General features: G+C 47.7%; 1 protein-coding gene across 5 annotated transcripts in view; it reads left to right on the top strand.

Moving 5' to 3' along the window:
- The window catches only part of PRICKLE2 (prickle planar cell polarity protein 2), a 318,161-nt gene that overhangs the window by 253,107 nt on the left and 42,326 nt on the right, over window positions 1–22,728 (top strand). For all 5 annotated transcript variants that reach the window (XM_059161424.1, XM_059161428.1, XM_059161425.1 and 2 more), the window contains 4 exons: window positions 7,852–7,965; window positions 11,260–11,397; window positions 16,095–16,298; window positions 19,683–19,869. In XM_059161424.1, coding sequence (XP_059017407.1) covers window positions 7,852–7,965; window positions 11,260–11,397; window positions 16,095–16,298; window positions 19,683–19,869 — 643 coding nt within the window. The remainder of the gene's footprint in view (window positions 1–7,851; window positions 7,966–11,259; window positions 11,398–16,094; window positions 16,299–19,682; window positions 19,870–22,728) is intronic.

Here is a 22,728-nt window from a genome sequence, read left to right as displayed (position 1 = left end):
ATCATTTTCTGTAATTTGAACAAAATTGACTCAACTTGGAAGAAATGCTCTAGCTTCAAATACAAATGGGTATTGTTTGGCCCCTTCCTCCTTTTTTTTTAAAAAAAGATTTTATTTATTTATTTATTTATTTGGCAGGCAGAGATCACAAGTAGGGAGAGAGGCAGGCAGGGGTGGGGGTGGGGAGTAGGCTCCCTGCTGAGCAGGCTTGATCCCTGGGGACCCAGGTGCTCCATTTCCCTTCCTCTTAAAGAAGCAGTCCCTTGTCCCTTGTCAGTATTTCATTCATCTTTCTAGCTGCTCCTCCATCCCTCCACACCAGGAAATCTTCAGTGACAAAGCAGGTGCTTCGATGGGTTGAAAGGAAAGCTCTGTGAGTTTTACTCTGGTTCCTCTGGAAATCTCACCTGCATATTCTCTTCTTCCTCCCTGTATCTGTACAAATCCTTCCATAAACCAGCGAGGCAGAAAGGTGAGATTAGGACACAGCATGCATTCACTCAGCAAACATGTGTTGAGCACCTGCTAGGTATGAGACACTCACCTGGGGTGTATACAGTCAACAAAATCCCAGGTATTCACACTCTAGAGGGAAGAGAGAGACAATAAATGAGTAGATCATGCACCCGCAAGGGGTAAGTTCTTTGATGAAAAGCAGGTTAAGTGTTTGCCAGTTTCAGTGCTATTGACATGTGGAACCAGGTTATTCTTGACCGTGGAAGCTGTCTTCTGCATGGTGGGACATTTGGTAACATCCCTGCCCTCCGCCCACTCGATGCCCAACAGCATGCATCTTTGCACGACACACCCACACTCACCTTAAGGATAAGGGGTGAAGGTGCTGATTTATTAAGATCGTCCTCTCTGGGGAGGAAGACCTCTCTGAGGAGGTGACGTTTGAGCAAAGAGTAGAGGAAATGAGAATGGGCGTCCCATAAACATCTGGGGAAAAAATGTGCATGGCAAAGAGAACGGCTAGTGCAGAGGAATGGCAAGGAGGATGTTGGGAGCAGAACTGAGCCACAGGAATATAGTAAGAGACATGATCGGCCAGGAGGAGGCATGACCTTGATCGTACAGTGGAAGACTTTGGTTTTGAATCAGAGGGCAATGGGAACCATGGAAAGTTTCCAGAAGAGCGATGACATGACCTGTTTAATATTCAGATAGCGTAGTCCTTGCTGTTGGATAGAGACTCCCCTGCAGGGAATAAAGGTGAAAGCCAGGGTCCAGAAGCAACCGTGGCGGAATTCCCCTGAGCACTTAGTTGTGGCTAGACGGTCCTACAGGGTTGGGGAGGGAGACTAAGTTCTGGGTATGTTTTGAGCCTACGTCTGACGTGGTTTAATGTTGAATCAGACATTGGGTGTGAGCGAAAAAGAAAGAAAGAAAAAAAGCCTTTGAAATACTCTTCTTCAAAAATACCCTGTATGAGCTTTTATTTCTGATTTTTGATCCTAACCATATGGGAGTCGAAGCATGGTGTTTAAGCATTAGGAATTGGACTTTTATTTCCTACATTACTTCCTGAGTAAACCAATTAAAATTATAATGTGGGTCTCCAGGAGAAAAGGAAAGGAGCCAAACCTGGTATAATTTTACCTCTTAGATGCCACTTAACACCACTTTTCTCCTCTTGCTTGGGTAATGAAATTCTGGCAAGTGGGGGCACAGTAAACAAGCGAGCCCTTAAAAGCAGCCCATCACCACTTGCTTATAGCTGCAATGCTTCCCGATTGTTCTCCAGGTCTCCATTTCAGAACTAGTGTGTGCTTTTCATAAACATCACCACGTGCCACAAATTCAGGCAGCATCTTTCCCTTCTCCATAGCATCTGCCTTCTGAGACCTTGGGCTTATTCTAGATATTGCCTTCCTGAATTGAGGTAGATTAACCAAGGTTCCAAGCTTCTCAAACGGCAGGAGTGGGAGAGTGCGAAATAAAGGTCTCATCTTCCAGTTGGTCTCTGGGTTAAGATGAGCTTTTATAAAGCCTTTCAAATGCGTCAGCCCACATCGGAGATTATACGTCAGGAGTTTTTACCTTCACCTTGTGGAGTCATGTTTGCCTTCTTAAATCAGTGTTTCTCCACTGAGAAATACCTCATACCATACTGGTATGAGGTATTCATTAAGAATATAGAATTCTGGGCTTCCCCGCCACCCCCCCAGACCCAGAAGAATGGAAATGGGGATAATGTTTAATGAAGACCTCAAATGGTTCTACAGTTTGCTAGCATTTGAGAACCATTGCTATATCATTTAGGAATGGCATTCAGTTCCTAGTACCTTAGACTGTGAATAAAGATACCATTTCTTTCACTCATTGGTAAGAAAGGTTTGGAGATGGGCAATCCAGAGCTGGTTTGGTGCTCCATAGTACAATAAAGAAAGTTATGGTACAGGATGGCTGCTGGAGCTCCAGCCATTGTTTTTACATTCCAGACAGGAAACAGTAAGAAGGGAGAATGGGGGAGGGGATTTTTTGCTAACTGCTCAGCCTCCTTTAAAAGAGTTTTCCCAGGAGTCACATGCTACATGTCATTGGCCAGAATTTAATTGCATGGCCACTCATAGCTACTAGGGAGCTGTAAAAATATTATTCTAAGCTGGGTATATATTGATGCTTTAAGTAAGATTTTGGCTTTCTTATTAAGGAAAAGGGATGTAGATAGGCAACCATGTCTGCCACAACTCTCTTGTACCATCATTCCATGGATTTGCAGAAAGACCTTTCATTTGGAGTACCTCATTTTTCACCTTTTGCCGGTTCATTTTAGACCATATGTTGGTTATTTTCTGGAGAACACCAAAGGAAAACATGTCCATCATGTACGTGGTCAGTCATACATACTGGGAATCTGCTATATTTGGTGTTTCAGTTCTTTCCCATCCATCTGCCAGTCTCCTTTTTTCTTTTCTTTTTTTTTTTTTTTTAAGATTTTATTTATTTATTTATTTGACAGACAGAGATCACAAGTAGGCAGAGAGGCAGGCAGAGAACGAGGGAGAAGCAGTCTCCCTGTTGAGCAGAGCCCGATGTGGGACTCAATCCCAGGACCCTGAGACCATGACCTGAGCCAAGGCAGAGGCTTAACCCTCTGAGCCACCCAGGTGCCCCTCTTTTTTTCTTGATAAAGAAGGCCAAGAATCCAAAAAAACAGGAAAGGATAAGGAAACCAAGTCCAAAAAATGTTTTCCCCTTTTTAGTTATGCGATGCTCCGTCTAATGAGTACAATGGAGGAGCCTCCAGGGCATGGGGTGGGTTCAGGAGATACTGTATATAAAAACACGTCTGCCCTAAGAGCCATTCCGTAAATAAATACGTTCACTGAGAGGGTGAAGGACAGTTGAATCTGAGATCAGCCAGGGAAATCTGACTTCTCTTTTGGGTTCCCACTCCTAAGAACACAGGATGCTTTTGATATGGAAAATGTCCCACCCAATAAGAGAAGCATTTTGCCCTTAGAATTTCTTATCCTTGCTGGAGCTGGTGGATTCCCCCTTCTTAAGCATGTCTGCAGGTGTGGCAAGAGACACCTGCCAAATTAAGTGAGAGTCAACAAGTCCCCTCCCCTCCCCAGGGCCTCCTGGATCTCCTGGAGAGCACAGGATCACCATCATCTACCGGGCAACCTCACGGGGTTGGCTGTTGAGGGAAAACAGTTGCACGACTCTACAGATCTCAGAACGTGCTCCCTGGACCCCCAGCAGAGGCACCACAGGGGAAAGCAGCGTAAATGTGAACCATTGGACCCAACCCCAGTCCTGTGGAATTAGAAATGTGTTTTAAGACGCCATCCACGTGGTTCTGATGCAAGCTAAAATTTGAGAACCACCACTCTAATGAAGCACTTTGCACTTTTTTTGTTTTTTTTTTTTAAATTAGCACACCTTTCTCTCCAACAGGGAGTCATTTGACTCCCTCCCTTCCATCTCTGCCCAGGCAGATATGCTGTCAAATGTGCAGTTCCTTCTAACAAACCCAGTCTTTCAAACTGGGTGAGGCCTCGCTTTGTAGATTTATTTGCACACTGACTAAAGCTCTTGCAATCCATCTGACACAGACTGAAGTTCTTGCCAAACCTCACTGTGGGGAGTGACATTGTAAATAAAGGCCTTCAGCTATCTCATTTTCCTGAGCCAGTGGATTGTGTGCAAAATGCTTTTGTTTGCGGGAAGCGTACCTCATACAGCTCAACCCAAGGTGCAAGTAGCACAGGGCACCTCTACCTGAGTAATGAATAAATGGAATGGACTTTCTAGCCCATTCCAAAGTACTGCTTTTGGAGAGTGATACTTAGTACACACAGGAGGAAAAAATGATCAGCCTAGCAGACAGTGCTCGTTAGTGGTCACCATTGACAAAATCCTATTGAATTTGATTATTTGCTTGTGAAAATTAGCGAGAGAAACATGGTTGGACAAAAAATGAGCAATCTGCAGGGTTTTCAGGGGTGGTGCCAAATTTAATTTCCGTAGTGCCAGAAAGTACACTAAATATTTTCCCTTTACCGATGGTTTGCTGTGTGTTTGTTTTGGGCTACGCAGTAGTTTTCTTTTGGAGGATGCCAGAGGAAACTACATGCAGCAGTTCTGTGTTGCCAGAGCCAGACTGGGAATTTGAGAGGGGAGTTTCAACATCCTTCCCATCCCTTTGCTCAAGGAAGAGCTTGGACTTCCCAAGCTTTGGAACATCAGGAGGAGACACAGAAGCCAGGGGGTGGAAGAACTAAGAGAAGTGGTGAAGAACCAACTCGTTCCCCATCCTCAGAGCAGGCCAGATCACCTACCATGTGAAGTGAGGATGATTGGGGAGGTTGTTACTTAATATTAGCTGATTTGGTTTCATAATGGTGCATTTCACTTGGTAAGTTTTTAAGTCTTCCACCAAACTGTTGACTGCCTCCTGAGGAACTATTTTTAGTACATTCTGTATACATGAAATTACTGAATGCTGGTAGAAGGACGTATTTTCTGCAGCAGTGATCCGTTGGCTTGAATTATAAAAGGCAACACAAGATGTCCAGTCAGGAAAGATAGAGCTGTGTTCTTAAAGAGTAGTCACTGCCTCTGTTGACGTAAGAATTCAAGTCTTTAGGACGGACCTCAGGGTGCCAGGGTATTTACTGAGCAACCGGTCCCAAAGAGGTCTCCAGTCAAAGCCGACTTTGCTTTGCCCTGCCCTGGCATGCTGGGATGCCTTTATCTCCAATCTCAAAACAGGATGGAACTTCTCCAATCCAGACTGCAGGTGTGGACCTTGCCCAAGATGGGGTAAGCAGGGTCCTTCTCTGGCGACTTCAAAACGGAGCCAAGTGAGTCAGTCAAGGATGGATGCAAAGGGAGGTTGTGTAAGTTTAGGTGCTGTGGGAATCTTTAAACTTTGAGAAGCTAAGGGACAGATCTGCAGGAGAAGAAGACTAAGGCAGAGATAAGAGGACACTGAATATAGAGAGATGAGAATCCCTTACTGGTCACTTTGCAGTAGCTGGTCCCATTTCGTCTTAAGACCCTACAGTTCTGTTGGGCTTCTTGAGAGAACACCACACCTCTGTAAGAATCTGCCTTTTTTTCCCTTCTGAAATCAAACTATCTTAAATAACATTATCCTCCCTTGCCACCTTCTTCCTTAGATTAAAGTATTTGGGGGCCTCCAAGTTTGATCTCAATCTGTAAGCAGGTAGTGTGGCTCTGCCTCTTGAAATGGAAGAGAGGCCAGGAAAATCTGGATCCTTCCCTTGGGAGCCTGCGGGCCAGATAATGGACTCCCCACTATGTGTTCATATTGCTTATTGTTATGGAGGGCCAAGTTCTTCGCCCTCACTCTTGTTGAATTGCAGTCCTGCGATGAGGATTCTGAGAGGTTCTAGAATTCAGAGGAACACAGAGATGGGAAGTGACACAGCTGTGAACGGGGGTTCACAAACAGCTGCCTAAGAGGCAAGGAAGGTTCCAACCAGGCTCAGCCTTGGATGGTGACAGCAAAGACTGGGCTCAAGGTGCCAGGTCACAGGGGCTCTCAGGAATGCTTGTGCTCTGGGCAGCAAAGAGGGGTGTGTGAGTCCCAAAGGGCGAGTCAGGAGAGGGTCCATTGCACTCAGTTTGGACTCTCCTGTCAAGCAACTCCAGTGATTTTCCTTTCTTAGTAGCATCCGTCCCGAGGCTTCTGTCACTGGCGTGAGAATGACAAAGGGACATTGCAGCAAGGCTTGGCTACAAGCAGTCTCTCAGCTTGGGGTGTGAGACCCATTCCTCAAGACACAGGGCTCAGCTTTCTGCCTGCACTTACTGGCCGTGGCGTGTGATGCATAGATCGCTCTGAGCACAGAATGGGGTGCTGGTCTCTGATGGGCCCATGGCCAGCTCCTCCTCCCAAACTAACTCATGATCTGGGCTTTCCTTTCTTCTCAGAGAGAGTGCTGGTAACCTGTGGGCTGCTTTCAAAACCTGGAGCCCTTCCTTCCCATCCCAGTATGTGGTTCCCCACCAGATGCCTCTAGGGAGGGGTTGCATGGCCCTATCTTGAGAAAGCCAGCTAGTCTATGAGCAGTCTGTTTATGGTTGCCTTCGGGCTTTGCTTGAGACAGGAATATGTACAGGATGGTGAATGGTTACAGTCGTGTGTTACGAAAATAAAGATGGCTTCCGCATCTTCCTGAAGGTCTTGTCACTGCCAAGCCTTTCCCTCCTCCCACCTTTTAAGAGCTATGATCTCCTTTCTGGAGATAAAAGTAGACAGAGCTTTCATAGCTCTTTTTCCCAGCATTCTCCAAACATGTATTCATGTCCAGGGCTCCCTCAACTCAAGGGAATTAGACCAAGTTTGCGGAGTGGAACAAATAGAATGAATTTAGAGCCTCAAGTCTTCTGTCTTCTGTGTCTTGTTGAATGAATGCCTTGTTTCGCAAGAGCTGGTCATGATGCTAAGAGATAGTTGGAAAGAATTTTCCATGATGTCATCTGAACTTGTGGGATTTTTTTTTTTTTTTAATTTTTTTGCCCCTCCTGTATCATAGCATAACCTTCTGTTTTGGCCAGTTTTTCCTGACCCGAGTTTTGCATACAGCTGGATAACAGAATGTCTGTTTTCTTTTCTTAGGCAAAATTAGATGCCTTCCCAAGTCTTTGTTAGAGCTGAATAAGCCCCAGAAAGGACAAGAATATGTCCTAACAGCCGTAAACAGGAGCATTCTGGGATGTGCAGAAATATCTGTCAATGACCATTTGTAATTACGTACTCAGTATCCCAGATGTCGTGACTCTATTTTCAGACAGTTGGAAACTGCTACCTGTCCTTACAGAGCACTCAAAACCTAGAGGGCTTTTAGTGTAGGTGGAGGCCAAAGGGACCCAGCAGCTCAGCGAGTGCCAGAGCTTGGCTCTGACTTCAGGGTGAGACAGGCACTGACACATCCCTTTGGCTGGGGAGGCACGGCGCATGCCGGAGACTCACAGAGAAAATGGTAAAGTTGCTCTCTCTCCCATTCTCTGTCTCTCTCTCTCTCTCTCTCTCTCTGTCTCTCTCAGGGCGGGGAGCCTGCCGACAAAACTCTATGCTCTGGGTTCCCCCCCCCCCCCCGGCCCCGCGCCTATCTGCCGAATTCTCTTTTTCTAGGAAAGTGTACTAGCTTTATTTTTCCCTAGCAAGACAGGGGAAAGCCTCAAGATTTGGGTGATTGGCTCCACTCTTTCTTCAAGGATGAATCTGTCTGCTTGCAGTGAGAAAGGCAGATGCTGTTAAGTTGCAGGAGGGTGGAAACGACTTGAAGTTGAATGTGTCCTGCTGCCGGAATCTTCTTCCCGGGGGAAGTGGGGACGGGCAGTGACCCATGTGCTTGCATCTTACAGGTTCATCAGTATTACAGCTGTCTCCCAGAAGAGAAGGTTCCCTATGTCAACAGCCCCGGAGAGAAGCTTCGAATCAAGCAGCTACTACACCAGCTGCCACCCCATGACAATGAGGTAAGGAGGAGCTCCCGGGGGCCTTAGCAAGCCTTGTCTTAGAAGGTCCTGTGACTTGCTCACCTTCTCCATAATCAGAATGCTGTGATCAGTGAGGTCTTCGAAGAAAAACTCTGGCCCATTTTAGGTTTTAGCTTCCTTAATTAGAGCCAAAAGAAACGGCCCGACACTTTCCAGAAAGCAGATCTCTTTATGGACTGGATTCATCTCCGAGCCCGGCACAACTAGCTGTTTGGGGCATCCGGGGAGCCCTAAAATTTAAAAGCTCAAGCCCAGGTTTTCCTAGTTGAAGAAGAATGTGGTGGTTGCCCAAGTCCTTCGGCTGATTGCGATTCCCCGGGCCAGTCCAAGGTCAAGCCTTGCAAAAACATGATTCCCTGGCATTCTCAGCATCGTTTAATGTTAAGTAAGTGGGCAAGTCTTCCACGTTAGGCTGTGATAAAAGTCACATATCCAGCTTTGCAGCTCTGAACATCTGCGTTTTTGTCGTTGAAAGGCCAACTTTGCTCGCTCACCATTTGTACACCTAGAAGGCTAGCTTGCAAGCTGTCCTTTTTTTCCTGAACCCCGATAGAAGACACTGTAATGAGGCGTTTCTTATCTTTGAAGTCGAATTGCTCATAAAGGGAAAATCCATGCATACATTTGTGAAAAGATCATCCTGCTTGAAGGGCTTAGGTTTGGACACTGGAAATGAATTTTTGAAATATCTGGTTTTTAAAAACAGTCATCCCCTAGAATGGAATTGTCCACTTAGCTGATTGCATTTTAAACGATTTTAAATTGAAAGGAGAAATAACTCCTCCAGGAACTGGACCCCAGCTTTCTACCGACTGCTCCCACCCACAAGCTGGATCTCCTGGGAAATTGAGTAGGTGCTATTTTAGTCTTTATTTGCCCGTATTTGGATCAAAAGGGATAATTCGGCAGCCTCAAAAATAAATTTGAGTCAGTGAAGCAACAGCTTAAAAACTAAAGCAAATCCCTAGAAAGAGAAACAGGATTTCCTGTCGCCCATTTCCAACTTCATAAAACAAATACAAACAATGTTTTCCCCTTTAAAGCCGAGAGCAAGCCCTGTAACCGGATGCCCAGTTAAATAATTTGGAAGTGAAAATGCGGGTTTTTCCAAGCTGGAGGGGAGTGCCTTTCTTTAAGAGCACATCCATAAAACGTCAGTGGTATAATCCTATGTTCTGGGCTAGTCCGGTCACAGTGGTGCTCCGTGCTCACGGGGACATCCACAGGACGACTTCCTTTTAACACTTGTTTGCTTGCTGGGGCAAGGGGATCTGTGCTCTGCTTTTAATGATTTCCAGTTAACTGTGGGTTTATGAAAAGAGACCATTCAAACTCCTTCTTCCTGCTGGAGAGGATTCCTTCCATGTGACCCAGTGGGCAGATTTCGCCCACTTGACCTGGCCCTTTTCAGGACAAAGAGTGATGATTCTGAAGTCAGTATCTGATTATTTGCTCTTTGCCCAGAGGAAGCAGTTGAGACTGAGCTAGCTGGCTCAGTTTCCCAGGTAGGAAGCAGTAGTCCTGGTCTACAGACTTGCCAAGGCCCATCACATCACAAGCCATCTGAGCTTTTCACATAACCTTTCCGCTGTTACTCCAGAGAAGGACAGGAAGCGGGACAAGGTCTGTGTTTCCCATAGGGTGGCGGACACGGGACTTGGGGTGGTGCATAGACATGGCAGTTAGCGAAAGTGAGCTGCATAATAAGAGAATCACTCCCTTTTAAATTGTGCTTTATTCCTCTAGATGGAACATGGAACAGGTAGGATCTGCCCCAGGGGCAGGGAGGTGGGATTTCAGTTTGGGCTACCCAGTTTGCTGGTATCTCTCCAACTCATACCGGTCTCCACTTTTAAGTAACTGCCTTAGGAATCTCCATTTCATGGGGCGCCTGGGTGACTCAGTGGGTTAAAGCCTCTGCCTTTGGCTCAGGTCATGATCCCAGGGTCCTGGGATCGAGCCCCGCATCGGGCTCTCTGCTTGGCAGGGAGCCTGCTTCCCCCTCTCTCTCTGCCTGCCTCCCTGCCTACTTGTGATCTCTGTCTGTCAAATAATTAAATAAAATAAAAACTTTAAAAAAAAGAATCGCCATTTCAGGATCTCCCTTGAGCGGAAGTTGCTAGAATCTAACAACATGATTTCATTCTCACATTGTCTCACTTTAGGGTCACCTTCTGGTTCTTATAGGTGATACTGACTTTTAATGTATAGTCACAATATACTTTCTTTTTAAGTAAATGTGTTCAAGTTTTAAAAAGTGAGACCATTTATTTTTATTTTTATTTTTATTTTAAGATTTTATTTATTTGACAGAGAGAGATCACAAGTAGGCAGAGAGGCAGGCAGGGAGAGAGGAGGAAGCAGGCTCCCCGCCAAGCAGAGAGCCCGATGCGGGGCTTGATCCCAGGACTCTGGGATCATGACCTGAGCAGAAGGCAGAGGCTTAACCCACTGAGCTACCCAGGTGCCCCAAGTGAGACCATTTTAAAAACAGTATTAGTGGTTCAAGACTATGGCAGAATTGCCCTAGTATGTGTTAATCAGGGGGAAGACCGGGAAATCTTGGATTTGAGTGTCCATAGTGCCCCTCCCTTAATGCTGGGAGTTTTTATGTTTCACAAGAGGGCAAATATCTCACGCAAGTAGACGGATCAGCCACAGTCCAGTGGGCAGCCCTTTCCTTCCCGCGCACAGATTAACACGCAGGGACTTCTGTGAAGTGGGACATGTACCTCCGGACCAACTCCTTTGCCTCAAGCCTTCGGTTCCCCATTTCCCCAAAATGAGGTGGGAGAAGAAGCTGGGAGCTCTCTGACTGCTGTTCCGGCTCGCTGGCCTGGAGCCATCCTTCGGTGTCAGGGCTCACTCACATGGACGCAGGGAGGGGAACGTATCAGGACCCGACAATCCGTCTGAAGATCCATATCATTTTTTAAAGTAGGAAAAAGCCACAGATCTTGACTAGCCCCAGAGCTTCTCCGACATGATGGGGACCTTCATGGGGCAGGAGGGCAGGGTAGCAAGGCTGCGGGACAGTTGCAGAACCTTGAGCCTGCTCGTGAGTCGGGCTCCGGACTGTGGCACCTTTGGTCAGGTCTTTTGACTTCGGTAGAAACTCACGTTCTCCAGCCCCGAGCCCGCTGGTGCGCCAGTGCAGGCCGGCGCTGTAAAGTCGAGTGGGAGCACGTGTCAGAAGAAGTCTGGGGCGCGGGCTGCAGAAATCCCATGGGGCAGAGGCGACGTCCCCCCATGACCCTCTCTGTGTCTGTCCAGGTTCGATATTGCAACTCGCTGGATGAGGAGGAAAAGAGGGAGCTGAAGCTCTTCAGCAACCAGAGGAAACGTGAAAACTTGGGCCGCGGGAATGTCCGGCCCTTCCCCGTCACGATGACGGGGGCCATCTGTGAACAGGTGAGCGTGGAGTCCGAGGTGCGGGGCGGGATCGCGCCGGCGTCGCATCACGCATGGTGGGTCCTTCAACAGCTGTGTCCTGCAGCACCTCCGGAGGCGCCGCGGCGGGACCCCGTTCTCATTCTGGGCAATACAGCGGTGAACAAAAGATGTGAAAGCTGTTGAAAGATTTTGATTGTCCTCATAAGGAGGTCCGTTCTAGGGGAAACAAACAGTAAAATAAAGAGGAAAAAATACATCAGGGAAGGAGGCTGCAAACCCTGGGGGGTGTGGGGAGCTTGGGATTTCCAGGAAGGTGGCCAGGCAAGGCTGCACTTCGATGGTGGGCTCTCTGGAGGTGCCTGGGGGGCTCAGTCAGTAAGCGTCTGCCTTCAGCTCAGGTTCTGATCTCAGGGTCCTGGGATCAAGTCCTACGTCAGGGGGAGGCAGGGGGGTGTCCCTGCTCAGCAGGGAGTCTGCGTCTCCCTCTCTCTCTGCCCCTCCCCACCTCGTGCTCCCTCTCGCTTGCATTCACTCTCAAATAAATAAATAAATGAAATCTTAAAAAAAGAAGAAGGTGGCCTCTGAGCAAAGGCTTCAGGGATGGAGGGAGTGGGTCCTGCAGATCTCAGGAGGCAGAGGGAACAGGTCGCTCCAAGGCTCAGAGGCAGAAGCGTTTCTGTTGTGTTCTGGGACCAACACGTGGGCCATGGTGGCACAGAAGAGGAAGTGGAGGGAGGAAGGGAGGCCATGAAACAGAGTGCGTGGAGGGCCAGTTGTGTTCGCCACTGGAAGGAGATGGGAAGCCGGCTGAGGGATTTAAGCACAGGAAAGACATGAAGGATTTATGGCCTAAAATGAGTCCTTTAAATTTGAGAGGCAGGGCAGGGGCTCATGGTGGGTAGGGAGGGAAAAAATGAAACATGATGAGACCGGGGAGGGAGACAAACCATAAGAGATTGTTAATCTCAGGAAACAAACTGAGGGTTGCTGGGGGTTGGGAGGGTGGGGGTAGGGTGGTTGGCTTATGGGCTTTGGGGAGGGTATGTGCTATGGTGAGTACTGAGAAGTGTGTAAACATGGCGATTCACAGATCTGTACCCCTGGGGCAAATAATACATTATATGTTCATTAAAAGGAAATAAATAAATAAATAATGAATCCTTTAGAAAATGAAATTTGCTTGGACCATGGCATCCACCCAGGGCCACTTAAAGAGGTGGTAAAGGGTCATCCTGGGTTTGAGGGTTCTTTAGGGAAATGCATGCCTTCCCCCTTGCATCCTCCCTAGGGCCTCACTGAGCTAGGTCTGGGGGTGGTTTTTCCTGCTATTCTTCTGCAGAACACTCAGGGCCCAGGGGCGGAGGGTTTTCAAGAAAGGTGGACAGGCAGCCTGCCTGGGTTCTCCCTGCCCCTCCTCTCAGCCATCACTCTGGCCCTGCTCTTGGCTTTGCTGCTCTTTGAAAAGCCCCGTCCAGCTCCTGAAGCTCTCTAGGACCCCACTCAGGTGCTGACAATGTGCGAGCTGTCTCAGTGAGAAGTAGAGAAGTACCTACTCCCTGCGGCCACTCCCTACCGTTCTGTGGCCCTTTGAGATTTCAGAGGCATGGGGTGGGGGTGGGGGCGGTGGAGATGTTCCTTAGTAGGGGGAGCACAGGACCACAGGCTGGGAAGTGGGGTCTTCACCCCTGATACTCACCCTTGAGATGTACATGGTCAGTGGTTGAGCTGTGAGATTCAGGAAACAAAAAAAAGGAGGGGAGCATCTGGGTGGCTCAGTCGGTTGGACGGCCAATTCTTTATTTCAGGCTCTACACTCACTGGGAGTCTGCTTGAGGATTGTCTCTCCCTCTGCCTCAGTCCCTCACCCATCCACATTCTCAGTCTCTCTCTCTCAAAATAAATAAATAAATGTTTAAAAAATGGGCCACCTGGGTGGCTCAGTTGGTTAAGCGTCTGACGCTTGGTTTCAGCTCAGATGTGATTTCAGGGTTGTGAGATCGAGCCCGGCGTTGGGCTCCCTGCTCAGTGAGAAATCTGCTTGAGTTTCTCTCTTCCTTTGCCTCTGTCCTTACCTCTCCCTACCGACTCTCTAAAATAAATAAGTAAATCCTTTAAAAAATACTTAACAGCAGTTTAAAAAAAAAAATTAAAATTTAAAAAAAAAAAAAAAAAGGAAAGAAAATATGTGAGATTTGGTGTCCTCATATCAGGAATTCTGCCCTTCTGAGATCGGTCTCCCGGAACCAGCCCAGCTGCACACTCTTAAGGATGAAGGAAGGTCGGACATTTCATGTGCAGGTATCAGAAGTTGTGTAGAATAGTGACAAGAGCACGGAGGCAGAGAAGTTTGATTCATGTTTCTGCCAGACGACCTTGCCCCTGTTAATTTTCCTCCATTTTGTCATCTGCGAAATGCCTCCATCATGGAATTGAGGTGAGGAGTCCCTTACCTTAGTCTGTATTCTGTATCGTTAAAGCAATTGAACAAGGAGACCTTGACACTGAGATGCCTCTGATACCTTCATTACCTACGTGAGCAAACCAGAACCCAAACCAAAGGCAGTGTCTTAGTACTGAGAAAATAACACTGAAGACTAACCAATCGCCAACAGGCAACTAAGTTTTCTCAAATAAGGCAACCACGTAAGCTGCAGCTGGTCAAATAATCACCTTGCCTTGCCCCCTGGCCCCCATCTTCTCTCTAAGCACCTCCCTCCTAGCTCCAGGTAGGTGAAGGCCTCCTAACCACCTTCATTTGGGCAGTGCCCAACTTAAATCTGTATTTGCTCAAATAAACCCTTGAAATTGTTAATGTGTTTCAGTTCACTGTTACCACGGCACCTATCCCAGGTCTACTAATGTTCTAAAAGGCAAGGGTCGTACTTTGTGTTAACAGTGTCTTTCTTTTGTCTGGTCACTGCCTGAATGAGCTCCCAGAGACCATTCCGTGAGACCTTGGCTCCCTTTCCTAGGAATCATGTAATCCCATATGATGGCTGTGGTGTGGGGAAGGTTTGAAGGTATCTTTTCTACCCTTTAGACATTGTCCCCGAAGCCAGCCACTCACGGAGGGCCGAGTAACTAGATTCTCAGCCCGTGAACCTCATGGCCAAGCAGAGAGCCTTTAAATAAATAAGTATTTATTTATTTAAAGGTCAGCAGAGAGCCTTTCCCTGGACCCACCATCTCACACTTTACTCCTCCCTCCGAGGCCCAACCTCAGCTATAACGTGGGTTATCAGAGATGCTGCCCTGTTCCTTTCTGCTTTGGGAGAGGAGCTTGGAACATGAGAGAGATGACAGGAAAGGGGGAGAGAAGCCCCTTCCCTAGCATGGCCTTAGAAGTGGTACCTTTTCAGTCAAGACTAGGCAAAAAGATGTTAGAGAAAGCAGACAGCAAACATGCCTGAAAAGCTTTGGAGAAATTGTTAAGGTACCTTTATGAGCACACTCCCTCTCCCATCTATTTTTTTCTTTTTTTTTTTTTTAATTAACGTATAATGCATTATTTGGCCCAGGGGTACAGGTCTGTGAATCATCAGGATTACACAGTTCACAGCACTTCCCATAGCACATACCCCTCCCCAATGTCTATAACCCAGCCCACCCCACCCCTACCCCACTAACCCCCAGCAACTCTCAGTCTCTTTCCTGAGATTTAGAGTCTCTTATGGTTTGTTTCCCTCCCAATCCCATCTTGTTTCATTTTTTCCCTCCCTTCCTCCCATGACTCCCCCCACCCGCGCCTCTCAAATTCCTCATATCAGTAAGATCATATGATAATTGTCTTTCTCTGACTGACTTATTTCACTTAGCATAATACCCTCTAGTTCCATCCATATTGTTGCAAATGGCAAGATTTCATTTCTTTTGATGGCTGCATAGTATCCCATTGCATATATCAATCACATCTTCTTTATTCTTTTTTTTTTAAGATTTTATTTGTTTATTTGATAGAGAGAGAGAGAGTGAGCATAAGCAGGGGGAGGGGAAGAGTCAGAGGGAGGAGAAACAGACTTCTGCTGAGCAGAGAACCCAATGTGGGACTCGATCTCGGGACCTTGTGATCATGACCTGAGCTGAAGGCAGACGCTTAACTCACTGAGCCACCCAGGCGTCTCTCCCTCTCCCATCTTTTTTTTTTTTTTTTTTTTAAGATTTTATTTATTTGATAGAGCACAAGCAGGGGGAGGGGCAGAGGCAGAGGGAGAAGGAGAAGCAGACTTAATGCTGGGCAGGGAACCCAATGCGGAATTCGATTCCAGGACCCTGGGTCATGACCTGAGCTGAAGACAGCTGCTTAACAGACTGAGCCACCCAGGAGCCCCTCCCTCTCCCATGGAACCCATGCACCCTTCTTGCAACCTGAAAAACCCCCCAACTCCTCCTGGTGTTAAACTTGGGCTGTGCCCCAGGATGGAGTTGGGAGCTTCTAGAAGATATGGACACCTTCCGCCCCAGTCGGTTTGCCCCCTGCCTGTAGACCTCCAGTTTTCTGACTTTGCCACCTTGTAAGTCCTAATTTTCTCAGCGACTTTTATTTGTCTTCCTTGGAAGGAAGAAGAGTGGGAGGGAGGGCAAGCAAAACCTGCCCTGCCATGTACGTAAGGCAGGTAGCACAGTGACCTGCCCTCGGTGGGAGATCTTCTATGTGTGACCCCGGAGAGGCAGAGAGGGGGATGATGTCTGGACTGACCTGTCTGCTTGCCTTGCAGTGCGGAGGCCAGATTAACGGCGGGGACATCGCCGTGTTTGCGTCGCGCGCCGGCCACGGTGTCTGCTGGCACCCGCCGTGTTTCATCTGCACCGTCTGCAACGAGCTGCTGGTGGATCTGATCTACTTTTACCAAGATGGGAAGATCTACTGTGGCCGGCACCACGCGGAGTGCCTGAAGCCACGCTGCGCAGCCTGCGATGAGGTCAGAGTACGCTGCAGGCGGGGCGGGGGGCGGGGCGGGAGGGACCCGCTCCACCCATCGCCCCTCAGTCCTGCCATAGGCCCCACTTGGTCCTGTGCTCTTCTGCATGGAGGGAAACCACGGGCTGGTCTACCTTCTTGTATTAAGCCTCACGGGAGAAACCCCAGCCCTCTCTGGCTGCTGGCCCATCTGGAAGTGGCTGTGTCCTGGGCATCCAGGCCGGCACTAGGGCAGTTCCAAACTCTCAAAGAAAGGTACTGGGCAGCTTTAAACTTTAGATTTCAGCCGGGGACTAATCATCAGTCATGGTGTAGCCCTGAAGTCTTAAAATAGTTGGGATTCCTGAGCTCCAGTGGGACAAAGTGTTTTGAGAAGAGGGACATTTGGTGGCACAATTTAGTGTCCCCATGATTTACAAACGTTCTGATGGGGATTCAGGAGGCAGGTGCATACGCCCTTACGAGAGAGCCCTGCTCTGAGAGGTACTTGAACTTGCTCCCCCAGGTCACAAAGCGGACTAGAACCCCCAAGTCTGTGCCTGGTGTTTTCTCCCACCAGGAGCACACCCAGGTATGATCTGTGAGCCGCAGGAAGAGAATAGCTGTTTTAGCTTCAAAAGTTTGGAGCTTATATTCCTGCAAAAAGTTAAAAAAAAAAAAAAAAAGTTTGGAGGAGAAAAGAGAATATTCTAAACCTGACCACTTTTATGGGAATATTTTGGAAGGATGTTGGATAGGGGTTTCCTTCTGCACAGAGTGGATTTCTGGTTCCATCTGACCCTGCAAACAGTCGTGTGGGCTTCTGCAAAGCAGCACTCCCCTTTCTCAGCCACAGCCCACTCCTGCCTGCCTAGGGAGGGTTACGCTTTTTTAGGAGGAAGTTGGCCGGCCTTAACTAATTTGTATTCTAATGCTGTTGGTGATGTTCTGGAGAGACCCTCTAGATGGTTATTTGGGAAACCGAATTCAGTTCCACCGGGATTCAAGCAGCCACTTTACCTTCCTGCCTCAGTTTCTACCTCTGGAAATTAGTGCTCCTAATACTTTATTGTTATCTAATGGCAAATAGAATATGATGATTGAGGTGTCTTGAAATTTTTGTTTATTGAGATATAATTCACCTATCATAAGGTTCACCTTTCTTAGGTGTCCAATTTGGTGGGTTTTAGTATATTCATAAAGTTGTGCGACTCTCCCTGCTGGCTAATCCCAGGACCTTTTCATCACCCCAAAAGAAACTTTGTATCTATTAGCAGTCCCTTCCCTTCTCCCCCTTTCTCCAGCCCCTGGCAGCCACTAATCTGTTCTCTGTCTCTATGAATTTACATATTCTGGGCATTTTACATAAGTGGAATCAGACTATGTGTGATCTTTTCTGGACGTGGTCTTTCATGTGGTGTAATGTTTTGGGGGTTAATCCACACTGTAGTGTATGGCTATATTATTCCTTCCCAAGGCTGAGTAATATTCAGTCACGTGTATAGGTCATGTTAGGTAGAGGCAGTTAATGGACATTTAAGTTCTTTCCACTTTTTGAAGATTATGATCAGTGCTGCTATGAACGTTCATATGCAGGTTTTTGTGTGGACATATATTTTCTGTTTCCTTGAGTATATACGTGGGCATGGAATTGCTGGGTCACGTGGTAATCCTGTGCCCAAGTTGAGGGAATGCAGACTTTCTTTCAGAGAAGCTATGGTAGTGGGTGCAAAGTGGTATCACATTATGGTTCTTTTTGTTTGTTTGTTTGCTTTAAATTTTATTTAATTTTATTTTCGGTGTTCCAAAATTCATTGTTTATGCACCACACCCAGTGCTCCATGCAATACGTGCCCTTCTTAATACCCACCACATTATGGTTTTTTGTTTATTTGTTTTTTGTTTTTTTTAAGATTTTATTTATTTATTTGTCAGAGAGAGAGAGAGAGACAGAGCGAGCGCACAGGCAGACAGAGTGGCAGAGAGAGAAGCAGGCTCCCTACGGAACAAGGAGCCCGATGTGGGACTCGATCCCAGGACGCTAGGATCTGACCTGAGCCAAAGGCAGCCGCTTAACGAACTGAGCCACCCAGGCGTCCCCCACATTATGGTTTTGATACGTCTGTCCCAGATGGGTAATAACGTTGAGCATCTTTTCATGTGTTTATTGGCTATGTGTATCTTCTTTTTTTGGAGAACTGTGTATTCCAATCCCCTGCTGGTTTTTTTGTTTGTTTTGTTTTAATTGAGCGATTTTTCTTTCTATTCTGGAGTTGCTTGCATATTCTGGATACTAATTCAGACTGTATCCTAGGTGTCAGATACACGCTTTGCAACTATTTTCTCTCATTTTGTGGTTACAGTTTCATTTTCTTGATGTTCTTTGAAGCACAGAAGAGTTTAGTTCCGATGAGGTCCAATTTACCTTTTGTTGTTGTTGTTGTTTACAGTTGCAATGGCATAGCTGAGGAAACTATCACTTAATCCAGGTCCTGAAAATCTGCACTTGTGTTTTCTTGTAAGCATTATAGTTTACAGCTCCTTTGGTCTCTGATCTCTTTTGAGTGAATTTTTGTATATGACTCGGATTCGTTCTTTTGCATGTGGTGACCCAGCTGTCCCAGCCACATTTGTTGAAAAGACCGTTCCTTCCCGCACTGGATGTCCTTGGCATCTTTGTTGATTATCAGTTGGCCATAAATGTTTGGGTTTGTTTCTGGACTTTCAGTTCTCTTCTACTGATCTCTATGTCAGTTCTTACACCAGGACCACACTGCCTGGATTACTGTGGTTTGTAGTCAGCTTTGAAGTCCATGCTTTGAAATTTTAAAAGTCTATATTAGAGGTCAAAACACAAATGCTTCCTAGGGCAAGACAGGTTGTGTACACGAAGGTGACTCATTTTACGAGAGCAACGAGTGGTGCAAGATAGGACCAAACTGGAGAACTGACCACTCATCTAGAAGCAGGAGTCCTCCTTCTCAAATACTTTGTTTTCAACAAAGAAACCAGAAGCTTACGTGTTAAAATAACATTTCCTATTTTTAAAAAGATGTTGCATCAGCCAAATAAGACATGGACGTGCGGTCCAAAGTGCCCATGAGCCATTGGTGTCTGGTCTTGCTTTTTATTCTTGAAGGTAGAACTTTATTTCTCTTATTAAAATGTGGTTCAGTTAGTATCTGGCCAGACCAAAAACTGTGGTTAATTGTGCTTTAGGCAAATCCCAGTGTGCTCACTGATAGAGATGTAGGACAGGACATATACAGATAGATTTTTTAATTGAGTAAATTGTGGGAAAGTCTTGCTTTCCCATCCTTCTAGTTTGGGGTGCCTGTATTCTCCATTAAAGTGCATTCTCCTGGCTGGGTGTTAACCACTGATCCTTTGGCTTCCCCATCTCTAGATCATCTTTGCAGACGAATGCACAGAAGCTGAGGGGCGGCACTGGCACATGAAACACTTCTGCTGCTTCGAGTGCGAGACGGTGCTTGGCGGCCAGCGCTACATCATGAAGGAGGGAAGGCCCTACTGTTGCCACTGCTTCGAGTCCTTGTATGCAGAATATTGTGACACCTGTGCCCAGCACATAGGTGAGGCAATGTTTGGTGCTTAGCTTAGTCCTGCTGTGACTGGGTCTCCTCAGTGTCTGGTGTAGTTAGAAACCCTTTGGCTCTCACCTCATACTGGCTTAAGCGAAAAAAAAAAAAGGTGTGTGGGGGGGGATTTCTTGGCTCACGTTTCCAGAAAGGCCAAGGAGTGGGCTTGCTTCAGGTATGGATGGTTCAGGGTTTAAAGTCTGGAGGTCTTTTTATCCTTTGTGTCTCAGCACTGCTTGCCTTCTGTTGGCATTGGTAAAAAGCAAGCTGCTTTCGCATGCTGGCTAAGAGGACTGCCCAATTATACAGAGCCTTAGCACTTGCATTCTCAAAAGGAGTGGGGCCACGTCTGTCCGAGTATCCAAATCAGCTCCTCCAAATACGAACCTTAGCATCCCTGGTTTGGTCACGGGTTTCACCCTAGAAATAAGAGAAGAGGGTATTTCGGTTGGTCTGCCTGAGTCATAGGCCCACCCCCAACATGGGGTTATGTGATGTACAGCTCCCCTACCCGGGGGAGGGGGAGAGGTCCCAGAAGGAAACTCCGAGGGAAAATGTAAACAGATGTCTTCCACAGTCTCCTTGGAAAACTTGAGGATCAGCAGAGGGAGGAACCAGCATATTCCTCTTGGTAGGAAGGGGTTGTCAAGAAAACCAAATGGTTTCTGGCAAGCATGTCCTAAAAAAAATCAGCTAAAGCTGACCCAGCCGAATACAAAGCAAGAGAACCTGAAATAGCTCATAAGCCATAAACTCCCCCAAAGAAGCAGCAGATCTGTGGCGATGGAGATCATTTTCCCTTCGCAAAGAACGGATTTGTTCAACCCTTCAGCACTCTTCCAGACCAGGCTGTGTCTGTGGCTTCTTCATCCAACCGTCTGTTGTGGCACCTTGAGAAGGAGCCACCCTTTAAAAAGGAAAAGAAAGAGTTGGCAGGGGGTGACTGTCAGAGAGGCCAGCAGCCTGCTCTTCCCGCGGCTTGTGCCCTTCCAAGAAATCTGCTCAGAAGCCGCCAGCTTCTTGCCCCTGGTTGGGAGATGTGGAGGTAATCCGTCTGGGAGCCCATGTTGCCTCACGTCAAGGATTTTATCAGGAACCAAAAGAAGGCACATGGCCTCCCTGCCTCGTCAGAAGTGATACATTCTGATGAAAACCTAGCTAGTCTTTAGGAGAGCTTTGGGAGTTGCTAAAAATCACAGCTTTGCAGACAACGCACCTACTGTGTGCTCAGGGGTCCTTTGTGGTCCAGCAGTCTGTCCCCCGGACTCAGGCCTGCTTCTAGGAGGCCTTTCGGGGTTGGAGACCCAGCCCGGGGCCTGGGTGATAGTCAGATTCACCTCCCCCTGCAGCCCTGACAGCCTCACCCTCTCACGGCCTAATGCCTCAACCAAGGACCCACTGGCTTTCCTTTCTCACAAGATCAAAATAAGGAAACGGACTTGATTTGATGCTAAGGGTTAGGAAATGGGGAGCTCTCTGTGGACAGGTGGCTGGCCACGTGAGGAAGGCCAGGTGGGCTGTGTCGGAAGGGGGAGGGGAGAATTGTGCCCGTCCCGGAGCCAGCCTCGCTGTGCGTGGATTCTGGGTCCGCCAGTAGGCATCGAGGGTACAGACGCTCTCCTGCCACCACAACAACCCCCCTTCTCGCTAGTGTTGCTGTTTCTTCTGTCCCTTTCCATTGAGGCTTCAAAGCCTTTCCAGAAACTGCCACTTAGAATGTTTGCTCAGCAACTTGGAAGAGAGAAAAATCTGTCTGTCACCACAGCAGGTCGGCCTCAGAAAGCCCCTCTGTCTTCTTCTCTTTCTCTCCCTTTCTAGCTGTTCACCCCTTTGATCGGCACTGCCTTCTCCTGCCTTGCAAATCCATAAAAAGGCATCAGTGTTTTGCCAGAGAGGGGGACCTCTGTGGCCTGCAGTGTTATCACTGCTGTAGTTCAAATGTGGTCCCTGGTTGGTTTCTCCCTTCATCTACTTTTCTGTGAAATCTCATTTTCCTGCAACAGTGAAAGGGTGTGCTGTGTATACCCTGTATACCACTATCTCCTGGTGCTTTGCTCTGACCATATTACACAAATATTCCATATTTATACAGCCGCTCAGAGTGGACCGTGCATCAGGCGGCCGTTGCCAGGGCAACGGTACTTTTGCCTGCGCATCGCCGAGTAAACAGTCCTATAAACAGACCGAGGCTAGAGCAGCAGTAGACACACACACCCTCCGAGAAGGGCTTACAGAGCTTAGAGGGGGGAATTAAAAAGGAACGCTTAGATGTGGAACAGCACAGCCCTTTTCCAGATGTTTTGAGTTCAGGACCAGTTCAGAGGACCGTCTGACATCAGGGATGTTGCTCAGGGACCGCATTGCATGGCCTCTGGGGCCGTTCTGTCTGTCACCTGCCTCCCCTCTGCTCGCCTCGCCTCACCCCAGCCCAGCCTTCTGCAAGGCCACGTCCCCACTACTGGGGCCCCACTGCCACATTGGAGCACAGCTTCCTTGCAGAAGCTCGGAGAGGCAGCTGGTGGGGGACAAACCCGGTAACCAGGCTTCCTGTGTGCCTCTGATGGGGAGCAGGGAAGACTGCCGCTGCTGGGGATGCTGGGCAGCGGGGGTGAGCACAGCCCTGTGCAGGGGATGGCGGGGAAGACGGAGCCAGCCCCAGAGCCTTTCCCGGACTGCACCCGGGCAGTGGCTCTTGGAGCAGAAAGGGAGCTGGGCATCAGGAGGTAATGAAAATAGAAGAAAAAGAGCAGTGAGAGTAGTTGGCAGATACAGGTCTAAGCACCGTCTGCTTATTAACTCACAACAACCCTGGGAAGCCAGACCTGTTGTCATGCCCTGTGTTGCCACAGAGGG

Source organism: Mustela lutreola, chromosome 2, assembly GCF_030435805.1.
Source record: "Mustela lutreola isolate mMusLut2 chromosome 2, mMusLut2.pri, whole genome shotgun sequence".
Lineage (NCBI taxonomy): Eukaryota > Metazoa > Chordata > Mammalia > Carnivora > Mustelidae > Mustela > Mustela lutreola.
The sequence above is the reverse complement of the archived record's forward strand: the minus strand, read 5'-3'. Positions and strand labels throughout refer to the sequence as shown.